Source organism: Vicia villosa, linkage group LG1 (assembly GCF_029867415.1).
Source record: "Vicia villosa cultivar HV-30 ecotype Madison, WI linkage group LG1, Vvil1.0, whole genome shotgun sequence".
NCBI classification, from domain to species: Eukaryota; Viridiplantae; Streptophyta; class Magnoliopsida; order Fabales; family Fabaceae; genus Vicia; species Vicia villosa.
The window spans coordinates 199,558,336-199,570,736 of record NC_081180.1 but is presented as its reverse complement, the minus strand read 5'-3'; the positions used below and the strand labels follow the sequence as shown (position 1 = coordinate 199,570,736).

At 40.0% G+C, this 12,401-nt stretch overlaps 1 protein-coding gene across 1 annotated transcript; it reads right to left on the bottom strand.

Annotated features, from left to right (window-relative positions):
• Positions 1–11,434: 11,434 nt before the first annotated feature.
• On the bottom strand, positions 11,435–12,193 carry LOC131662530 (uncharacterized). Its single transcript, XM_058932347.1, has one exon. It carries the CDS (start codon positions 12,191–12,193, stop codon positions 11,435–11,437), a length of 759 nt encoding a protein of 252 aa, XP_058788330.1.
• Positions 12,194–12,401: the final 208 nt, after the last annotated feature.

Below are 12,401 nucleotides of genomic sequence, written 5' to 3'. Positions count from 1 at the left end.
TATGACATCTTCACTCATGGTTCTTGGTTAACATCTAATTCATAGCACTTGGGGTGGAAACAAAAGAGTGTAATTATCAGCAATATCCAATCATATCAAGGAATAGAATAGCCAACATCTCAATAAGCTTTTCTTCATACTTTCATTCTGATTTTGAGATGATGGATGCCATAGTCTGTACCTATAGAGGAGATTCCCTCATTTAGGTTTCTAGAACAGACTCAGTTATGGCATAACACTGAATTAGTCAGATTCTTCTGAGCCATCTGAGTTCCTTGATCCAAAAAGAATACCGCCCCTTCCGGATGACAACTAGGGCAGTCAGCATTCATGACCATATTTCACTATGGTTGAGATACAATATTCAGCTCCAACAACTGCTTTATGGTTATGAATTAAAATTCACATATCTGGTTCCTTTGATCAGAGGAAAATACCAGATGTAAGCTCATCTTGATTTAAGCATAAAGGATCAGAAAAGAATACCTTCACGAGTCTTCTTTAGCACTGAGCTTTTACTTCTAACCTCCCATAAAATAAGATTTGGAGTAGAAGTACATGTTGATTGTGTCCTGATCAACTTATAATTAGATGTCTCCTCTTCCAGACCAGGAGTAGGTTCCAAACCAATGTTCTCACACTACATTAGTTTAGCAATAGAACATCTGTTCTTCAGCTGGTAGCTGCACACCAGTACTAATGTCCCAACATCTGGTAGGACATTTGTTCCTCCTTCTAGGAACACTCCAGCCTTGAAACTCTTCAAGGTTCACACTTGCAGATGATTATGAATATCATTGATTAGTTGACATTCATCAGCTCTAATAAATCATGCCATTATGAGTGGACTTGAGAGATTACTCAAGTATCTTTGACACTTTAATTATAGCTGTAAGGTTCTGCCACACATTCTGTTGAATACACATAACCCTAGAATCTTTATTTTACAGTAGGGGTTGCACCAGAGGCTATGCACCGGAAAATAGCCATATATCAACAGAAGTTACACAATGCTTACTCCATGAACCGATTGTAAGCATGACATCCAAGGATTGAATGTAACTCAACCCTGCATAATGCTTGCTTCTACACCAAGCAACATACTAGATCTAACCAAATTCCTGACCTGATAAAACCACATAGGTACAGAGGATACCTTATCAACATCTTCACTCCCGCATGAAGCTTTTGATACTTTTCTTCTATGTACATAGATACAGACTGAACAGTTCAATTCAAATTCTTCACTCCCGCATGAAGCCTTTGGATTTAGCTCTTCTTGTTCCAGCATCAATAGCTATGGTCATGTTGGTCTAATCCTCCACATATAGGTCATCCTCTACTTCAAGGGACCATACAATATGAACACTCCTTGTTCAATCAATCTTCTACCTTCAACACAACCAGAAAGTATCCCCCATGGATCTCATCCAAAAATAGATAGGATGCCTGCTGTGATATCAATTGAAATTCTGGTATGACAGACTCAAGATGTCAAGACATCTGATATGTTATCAACTTAGCAAAGGCAGAACAGAAAGATCCCCAATTTTTGATTACCCCTAGGAAGAAGGAGTCTATTGAGTACTGGGATCATGTTAGTTCAGTCAACATAACCAGATTGTAAACTTTATTGGTTTTGTAATTGGACACGCTATCAAACCTGAACCTGATGTTATATACGATGTTACAACATCCAAGACTGAATAAACAATACAATGTAGAAGACAAATAACACAGTGAATTGTTAACCCAGTTCGGTTTAACTACCTACTATGGAGGCTACCAAGCCAGGAAGAAGATTTCATTATTAGTAGTACTATTTTATGTAAACAACCTCTGGTTAACAGATAAACAACCTCTGGTTTACCTATTCACTAACCAATGCAACCTTTATCTTAGAACTCCATCTAAGACAAGAGAACCTCTTCTCACTCCCTAGTGATATCTAACTGTTACAACCCTGCAACAGCTATTTAAATAATTAACAATAAACACTAACTTGATCTTGCTTCACAGCTTCAATCAAGAACATAAGACTCAACTCTTACCTACAGGTTTCGAGTGAGAACAATAACTTCTCTTACCTACAGGTTTCGAGAAGGACATGGCAGCCATCCCACAGCCTGGGTGGTCTACCTATAGAAACCCTAATGACTACATCTTTTCTAAACACGGTTTTCTATATTAAACTAGGTTACAAAGGTTTCTATTTATAACCTATTCCCAATTGGACTTGGGCTTACAAATCGTAGCACTATTGGCTGTTACAAATCTGCAGATATCTTTTGCTAAAAGAAAGGTCTGCAATCACAAGTTTCCTAATTTATCTCCTAAATTAGAAACTACTGAATCTATAATATTCTGATTTGATTCTTCAATATTCTGACTTGATTCTATTGACCTTTAAATTTGTGCCATATAGGATTACATAATATTCCATAGATTATTCTGTATCTGTTGAGTATTATACTGAATCTTCATGTTCCAGTTCTGCAGGCGCGATGTCATGAGTTGATGTCATGACATTCCATATAATGAAGCGGACACACTCATGAGAAAAACCCATGAAGGTTCCTTTGGTACACGCACCAATGGACATACCATGACAAGAAAAATACTGAGAGAAGGTTATTACTGGCTGACCATTGAATCAGATCGCTACCAGTATGCCAAGAGGTACCACAAATATCAAATCTACGCCGATAAAATTTATGTGCCACCATCTCTTCTCAACATACTCTCTTCCCCGTGGCCTTTCTCCATGTGGGGAATCGACATGATCAGAATGATCGAGCCAAAATCTTCGAATGGACATCACTTCATCTTGGTAGCAATAGACTATTTTACCAAGTGGGTCGAAGAAGCTTCATATGCAAACGTAACTAGACAAGTCGTGGTCAGGTTCAACAAAAACCATATCATCTGTCGCTACAGAATCTCTAACAGGATAATCAGTGACAATGGGTCAAATTGGAACAACAAAATGATGAAGGAACTTTGTGAAGAGTTCAAGATTGAACATCACAACTCGTCACAGACCCAAGATGAATGGAATTCTAGAAGAAACTAACAAGAACATCAAAAAGATCATTCAGAAAATGGTCGTCACTTACAAGGATTGGCATGAAATGCTACCTTTTGCTCTTCACAAATACCATACGTCAGTCCATACATCCACTGGAGCAACTCCTTTCTCCCTTGTATATAGCATGGAGGCAGTCCTCCCCATAGAGATTGAGATCCCATCAATGAGAGTCTTGATGGAGGCAAAATCAACTGAAGCTGAGTGGTGTCAAAACAAGTTCGATGAGTTGAACTTAATCGAGGAAAAGCGAATGACATATTTATGCCATGGACAGCTTTACCAGCAAAGAATGAAGAAAGCTTTTGACAAAAAGGTTCGATCTCGTGCGATCAAAGAAGGCGACCTTGTGGTAAAAAAGATTGAATCTTTTCTCATAGATTCCAGGGGCAAAGGGACTCCCAATTATAACGGCCCATACGTGGTCAAGAGAGCTTTCTCGGAAGGTGTCTTAATACTCACGACTATGGATGGAGAAGAATTCACCTGTCCTTTAAACGTCGACGCAATCAAGAAATACTTCACCTAAACAATCAAAAGAACAACTCGCTAGGTTGAAAACACGCAAAGTGCAACTTAGGCAAAAAAGAGCGTCTCGATGGATTGATAACGCGAAAGGGCGATCCAGATAAAAGTTAGAGACTTCAAAAATAAATCAATCAATCCCGACAGATTTAAAACCGGAAAGGAGTAATCTACGCAAAAGTTAGGGATACATGGCAAGTAACTACGTTCAAACAAACTTGTTCATCCAGAATTTCCCCTGCAAAGTCTTCATCGTCAATAGGTCATTTTCTACGAAGCTCGAATACAGCGGAACTCAAAAGTTGAAGGGAAGCATAACGGTCATAACGTTTCAACGTCGCCCTTTTCCCTAAAATTACCAATTTCCAACTTTGTAAATACTCCGTGGAATCACGCCTTCGGCCGATTACCATTTGACATAAATAACAATTTGAGCCTTATGCCTTCTTATTTGTAATCGTGTCTTATTTAGTATCTTAAAATGACATTTTTAAAGTCTAATAGTCATTTTCTTGAAACAAACGTTTTCAAAATAAAATGAATTTTACTTGCAAAATAAAGGTGGTTTTTCTTTCTAATGTTTGTGAACACTATAAAGAACACCAATAGTTGCTCCGATAACGGTCGAGACTCAGGGAATTAATTCCCCAAAGAGATCACTTTGCGAACGTCTCTCGGCGATGGATCTTCACTTCTAATCATTTAGATTCACTTCAGCAGCGGAAACCGGTAGCCAGGTATCCCCAACTGAGTGATGTTGCACCTTTCAAGAGGAAGCATCTTCTGATCAACGAAAGAAAACTCCAGCCGTACATCGAGGATTCACATCCTCGGCATTTCACGTTCATATCACAGTTCAGGTTCATATCACACTTCATTTTCATTCTCATCATCATAGACATAACATTCATTCATGCTTCATGCATTCATTTATCATAAGTATGCATAGTCAACATAGTTCAGTTAGGTTTTGATCATACCATCGCCTAAATCACATGGACCTCAAAAAGGAGATTTCCGAGTAAAGTTCTTTCAAAGACAAACAAGCATTACCCCTGTCAACAGGTGTCTATTAGCAAAGATCTTCACCAAACTTCCTCAGCGAAGTCGCCAGCCAAGTCAGGATGGTAATCGTGACCAAGCACTTTTTCTACAAGACAAAGTTCTCCGCCAAGGTCAACACATGAGAGTCTTGTTACATTCAGGGGACTTCTCCAGCGAATCCCCACAGAGTCGATGAATGGCAGTTTTCCTCCGAAGATAGATCATCCATTCTCCTAGTCAGAATCGATGAATAGCAGTTTTCCTATGAAAATAGTTCATCCCCATCCCCGCGGAGTCGGTGAATGGAAGTTTTCTTCTGAAAACAGTTCGTCCACTTTCTCACATGAAAGTCCCCATCGGAGTCAAGAAATGACATTTTTCTCCCAAAGACAATTCATATGCTTTCTCATATAAGAATTCACGTAGAGTCAACGAATGGCAGTTTTTTCCCGAAAACAGTTCATCTGATCCTTAGCATGAGTCGATGAAAGGCAGTTTTCTTCCAAAAGCAGTTCATCAATTTCCCAGCTAATCAACGAATGGCAATTTTCTCCCGAAAACAGTTCGTCCAATCTCTAGCACGAGTCGATAAATGGCAGTTTTCCTCAGTAAAACAGTTTTTTAACTCCCCAGCTAGCCGATGAATGACAGTTTTCTCCCGAAAATAGTTCGTCCGGCGAGAAGTATGATAAAGAATCGAAACTTTGGAGATTTTCTCTTTATCTGAGATATCGTCCAAAAGAAAACTAAGACCAGTTTCACGATTAGAAATTCGACACGAGGGGAGGTTTATTTCAAGATAACTGAGACCAGTTTCGTGATTGGAAATCCAAAACGAGGGGAGATTTATTTCAAGATAACTGAGACCAGTTTCGCGATCGGAAATCCGAAACGAGGGGAGGTTTATTTCAAGATAACTGAGACCAGTTTCGTGATTGGAAATCCGAAACGAGGGGATGTTTATTTCAAACCTTACAGGTGGAGTACCTGCTAAGAAGAAATTGAGACCAGTTTCGTGATTGGAAATCTGAAACGAGGGGAAGTTTATTTCAAACCTTACAGGTGGAATACCTGCTAAGAAGAAACCAAGACCAGTTTCGTGATTGGAAATCCGAAACAAGGGGAAGTTTATTTACCTTTTGTTGCACCCCAAAATTTGCCCTCTTTATTTGAGCTATAATTTATTAATGACGTTTATTTCGTCATTCAAAAAATTGAAGAAAAATAATAAAGAGTTTTCATGGGTTTAAGAAGAAAGGCGTGAAAAATGGTTTAAATAGTGGAAATACGAGAAAATTCGCAAGTCATATTTGGAATGTGATATGAGCTAAGTTCCCGCGTTGTCCCCACTGTTTCGACGATATCTACAACTTTCGTGTTCGGCTCGGAAGCCAATTCTTTGAGGAAGGTTGCCAGATTTGCAAATTATTTGAGATTTCACAGTGAAAGACAGTGCTGAATGTAGGGTTTCGGACCTCGGAAAATTCATATCTCCCAATCCGCTGGTTGGATTCACTTGAAAATTTAACTGGAGCTCCGTACCATCATTACCAAGATTTCATATGTTCGGACCGAAGGCCAATTATGCACGGGAAATTCCCAGAATTTTAAGGATCGTCGCATTGTTACGGTAAAAAGTGTGTTTTCGAGTGTGTCGCGCCTAGTTTGAAAATTCATAACTTCTTCGATTTTTATCGTATGAAATCCACTCCGGCGGCATTTTCTTGGAAATTTCGTTAGCTTCGATTCTTCGTCACACATGCCTGTTCAGATTCTGAGCCGAAGATAGGGTTTTATCGAGTTCTTTGAGCGGTACTGATAAAATTCTGCACAGTCGCACCAGATGAGTCGGTGTTTCTCACCATTCAAACGCGCGTATTTTCTTCATCGCTTATCGGATTGAGGTGATTCTCGCGGCGATGAGTCACAAATTTGGTCATCTTCACAGTGGCATTGGTTTCGTTCCGGAATTCAGAGCCGAACCGAGTTTCCTTAAAAACGAGCCAAAATAAGACGCACCGAGGGCGATTTGGACAATTCGCGTTGACAATATATAAACATTTTGCTCTTCACAAATCAGGGGAGGACTCTCATAATTTCCATTCACCAAGTTTCTTCACAAACACTTTCTCTCAATTCTCTCTCAATTCTCATAGATCAAAACCACAAATCACATAAAACTTTCATCAAAACTCATCAATCTTCATCAAGATCAAGAACATGGATTGAAGAATCAAGATCGGAAGTTCGAATTTCTCCTCCTCTTCTCCTTGCATCTCGCGCGCCCTCACTCTCTCTCCCTCCGGATTTCATTCGAGTTCGCGTCGCGTTCGTGTCGTGTTCGCGTTCGTATCGTGTTCGTGTTCGCGCTTCGGTTAGATCTTCATTCGGTAAGCTTTCGGATCTCGAATTAAGTGCTTAATTGTTGATTATTATGTGAATTCGAATCCCGATCCGCCTCTTGTTCTCAATTAATGGATGATTGATGATGATTGATCGGTGAATTTGTTCGTTTCTTGCTTGAATTAGTCATATTCATGTGAATTGTGTTTGGATTTTATGTTGATTGCATATAATTGTTGCTCGTTGATGATGAATTGTGATATTCGTGTTCGAATCCGTGATTATTGGATGATTTTGTGTGCTTAATTGTTGATGTTCATGTATGTTACTTGTGTCGCACTCAAAGTGTTTGCACAAATGCATGTGTAGTGCTTTTGCTTAATATTTGCCTTGCTTGACGCGTCGCACGTAGCATGTTTATTGATATGTGACTCATTTGATTCGAGAATTTACGTATAGCATGAATTTTCAATGTTTGTTTGCTCTAATTTCAAGTTGGAACGGTTTTGGATTGAGTGCGAATGGCCCCGGAGCCTTAAAAATGCATAAAAACCTGTTTTGCTACGCCAGGATGCGGGTTGTCCCAGGCGGGAACCGGTTCCCACTCAATCCAAAATAGCTGGTTTTCTGTGTTTTTGTACCAGGAACCGGGTTGTCCCTAGGTGGGAACCGGTTCCTGCGTTGTTTTTCCCCCTGTGTTTTTGCACCAGGAACCGGGTTGTCCCTAGGTGGGAACCGGTTCCCAGCTGTATGAAATGTTATTGGTTCTGTGTTTTTGTACCAGGAACCGGGTTGTCCCTAGGTGGGAACCGGTTCCCAGTTTCCTGTCTCTGGTTTTTAGTACTAGGAACCGGGTTGTCCTATACAGGAACCGGTTCCTGTGTGTAATTTTGTGTTTTCTGTTATAACTTCAATCTTGCATAACTTTTTACTCGTAACTCCGATTTGCACGTTCTTTATATCGTCGGAAAGCTTATGAGATGTACTATCTTACTAGATGCTTAGTTTCCATTAACTTGTAGATCATTCATGTTTGATTTCTCTTTGATGTTTCATTGTCCATTTCATGTTTACCTTACTTGTCGATTTCTTTTCGTTTTATGGTAATAACGCAATTCCGATTGCGATGGTTGTTATCTCTAACTTGTGTGCTAGTGTGCAAGGCTCTTGGATAGATACCGATCGGAACTTGTTACTTGTGTGTTCCGTTTCACTTGCGGAACACAATCCTATTCACTCGTATCGTGTTCTCATCCGGGAGACACGATCACTATTACTTTATATCTGCTTGTTTGGTTTGCTTGTTCCTCTTGCAGGTGTATTGTGATCATGCTTGATGCATACGTTGATCGTTGTGTGCTTTTGTGGCTAATCGGTGTGCTGACTATTTGCTTTTGCTTTGCTAGCTCGCTTGCGGGATTCTTAGTTTCTTCGCTTTGCTTCGCTTTAGTTTACGGATCATCATCCGTTTGGTATTGATCCCGTTTCATTTTACTTTTCTCGCACTTTATCGCTTTCTCGCATCATCCTTTAACATGAGAAGTAGGACCTAGACATGCATCTGGCGAAGTCCTCGAAAGAGGCTCTATTTTTGTTGGTGTGTTTATATTTGTGCTTTGCGGCAGGGAGTCACGGTGTAATAAGTCCTATATGGCACTCCGTTAAGTCGTCATGGAAGGCGCGCGGGAAGGGTTTGCAATCAACCCCCGCCTAGTCTCATCGAGTCTGTTCATTATGCGCACGCTTCGCGTTGTTCGCTTCCGAACTTGCAAAAGATCTTGTTATCGAGTATGTCAGGAAAATGGTTCATGCAGCCGGACCCCCGCCTTTCTTATAGCTCGCGTTGTTCGACGTTGATGCTCGGTGTACGCACGCACCGTTTTCCTTTACGATCTGTGACGGCTCCGTTGCTGAGAGGGGTCCGCGCTCTTGTCTATGGCCCGATCATTTTCGCGAGGTCTAATGCTTGGTTGACTTGGGTTGAGATGCTCCCCTTGGCTATGGCGGGACCGCTTTTCTACCATTCGGTCAGTACCGTTGGTTTGTTTGCTTTACGAGCGGATGCTCGTTTGTGTGCTCATTGTTTGCTTCCCCTTTTCCCTCGTAGGTTGTTAGTTTAGTTTATACTTGTACCCTTTGTATGATAACATTAGGTAGCAAGCTTTCCCCCTTAGCTTAGGTCTTCCTCATGCATTCTTTAAAACACAAACCACACTCTTTGATTTTCTTTTCTTAAGAGCTTGTTATTTCCGCTCCATTCCCAGCATAAGTCTCCAAAGGTCGAGCAGCGGAGTGTGAATGTAACTTGTTCACCTAAAAAACACAAAACAAACAAAAATTAGTTAGCCGAGCTACGGTAGCTCTGATTCTGCAAAACAGATACGTAGGCAGCGGGGTAGGGCCCATGCGAGCACGATCCTTTCTTTTCCCTACATTCTGCATTCATTTTAGTCCAGATTAGCGTAGATTTGTTACACACCCATAGTTTTAGACACAGGCGTGGATACCATCGAGTACGATGGGCGCGAGGGGTGCTAACACCTTCCCCTCGCGTAACCGACTCCCTTACCCTTTTTCTCTGGTCGTGAGACCGTTGTTTTGTTTTGTGGTTTGCTGGCATTCCCTTCCTTTTCAGGATAAATATGTTAGTGGCGACTCTGTTAATTTTCGCGGTAGCGACACCTTTTTTTTATAAGTAAGACTACTTAGTCAAAGGAAGATGGCAAGCATGTTCTGCATTGCCATTTCATCGTCAAGAGTTACATAGCATGTCCCCAAGAGAGTTTGTCTCTTTATCCCCCGCAAAATACAATGCCAGAATAAGGCCATGCGATTCATAGTCATCTTTCATCACAACATCCTTTGCAGATTTCAAGCTCTGCATCACATCATCACCATTGCGACATCTCAAGAGAGCTCCAAAATTGGGCATTATTTTGTATTTAAGTCTTTCTCTGTAACACGGTGGGAGAACTGACTTTTTAAAAATGTGTAGATAGCAAGAGTTGCCATCGACTTTTATTTTACCCAATTTTAGAAAGGCGAAAAGAACATGAAAGACCTTTAAAAGAGATTGAGTTCGGGGGGTAGGTTATACAAAGGGAAGGTGTAAGCACCCCTTGTATCCATGGTTATCCATGGGCTCTTAATTGTGAAAATTCTAGTAACACACGCTCGATGTCAAACTGGATGTTATGACATCCACAATTGCGCAACACAGATAGTAATAACAGAACATCATAAAAACAATAAAGAACACACATTATTGTTTACCTAGTTCGGTTCAAATAACCTACTATGGGGACTACCAAGCCAGGGATGAAGTCCACTATTAGTAGTATCAATTCAAAGCTAAACTCCCCCATTTACAACTTCTCACTTAATCACTACTTAATGACCCTTCTACCTAGGTTCTCCCTAGATATGGAATATCTCCATTCCACCCCCCCTCAATCACAGCAGTGATTACACATAAACATATAACAATTACATAGAGAAGACACTCTTTAAAAACACACCTTGATCTGCTTAAAAGCTTCAATCAAGAGACACACGCTCGTGATTAAAAGCTTAGAGTTACATTAATCTTCTGTCTGCGTTCCAAAATAGGATTGCAGTCTTTTTATATGCAGTATTGGGCCTTGGGATTTTTAAGAAACAAATTAGGGTTAACCAAGTTAACCTAATTCACACGCCATCTGTCTGTTACAAAATGTGCTGTCAGCAGGATCTTCTGGACGAAATATTCAGCACACAATAAAAGGTTTCCTAAATTGATAATTGAGATAAATCAGGAAACACATTTAATAAATAATAACAGCTCCTGCTGTCACACACGGATGTCATGACATCGATCATGACATTCACTACAGGACCTGTATTAGCTTCACACATATGCAACCTGCATAACACAATATCAACCAGGTATGTTTTACCATTAATGCAGCCAACATGAAAACACCTTCAACCTCCCCCTTTGGCAAATTTTTGGCTAAAACAACCTGTCACACCATACCAAAGAAATACTTGCAGCGGACACAAGATAACCAAAACACAATAAAAACAAGCTAATTCAAAACAAACAACATACATCACCAGTATGCACACAGTGCTTAGACAAACCAGACAAACAGCCACAAAAGTAGCACAAGCACAAACAGATCAACATAAAAATAAGCAAGTTAGTATTATTGATCACACACAACCACCATTCTTGTTGCTCTGGGGTGACATGTATTACTTCTCCCCCTGTTTGGCCACAAAAGTTGCCAAAGCCAAAAAAAAATGTCATCTCCCCCTCACCAAGTTTTAAATACGTTCAACAAAAACTTAAACTGAACTAAATTAAATAAAACAGACAGAGCTAAATGAAAGAGAATGAAATAAACAAAATCAAAACAAAAACAAAAAAAAAAACGAACAAGACTCTAGCTTCAATTACTGCCCAGATTCAGACCCACTTGAGGTGTCTGAAGAACTTTCTTTCTCAGAGCCATCAGCAGGACTAGCATTTTCTTCTTCCACTTCTTTAGTATCTGCAAATTCCTCATTCTCATCCATTTCCAGAGTACGTATCATTTTTTCAAGAGACGTCTTTCTAGATTCCAGCTCTTTGCAAGTCTCTTTTAGCATTGCTATGACTTCTGCTTTGCTGGTTGATGTTCCAAATTTGAAAGTTTCAGCTGATGTTATGACAACGTCTGGAACATGTTTACCCTGAAACAGTTTATAATGGAAGGCCAAGGGACTTTCTCTCTTGCACACTACATCCTGTTCATTGAGAATGTATGGATACTGATCCAAAATTATACCACACAGGAGGGATGGAAACGCAATTGGACCCTTAATACTGAAGCTTCCATCATGCTTCATGGTTTGGTCAAAGTTATATGTTCCATAATCAAATTTTGCCTTTGTCCCTACAACATATATAAATCTCCCAAGTACAGTTGAAATAGTGGACTTGTGATTTGTTGGCACCCAATTAGCTGCTCCTATCTTGTGAAGCATTGCATACTTGATGCTCAGCTTACTTGCAGTTAGCTTCTCTTTTAGAGGCAAGCTATTTACTTGCTTGGCTGTGATCACTTGACAAACTTTGTTGTATGTTACTTCAAGCTCAGTTTGAGCTTCATCTGTTCTTTCCAAGAAATTATTATTCACAGACGGAGAGAATGAGACACCCTTACCTCTCATAAACACTTTTATGAAGTCCACACTTCTGCTGTTGCCACATTCTTCTGATAAGTTCACCACGAACTCTTTAACCAGCTTCTCATAACACTTAAAAGCTTCAATCAAGAGACACACGCTCGTGATTAAAAGCTTAGAGTTACATTAATCATACACAACTTATTCCAACGCAATCATTAAAGACAATTGCTTGGATCACACGAGACAACTA

Bases quoted from the DNA above. Each gene is read 5' to 3' on its own strand.
- LOC131662530 (XM_058932347.1), bottom strand. From the start codon at position 12,193: ATGAGAGGTAAGGGTGTCTCATTCTCTCCGTCTGTGAATAATAATTTC.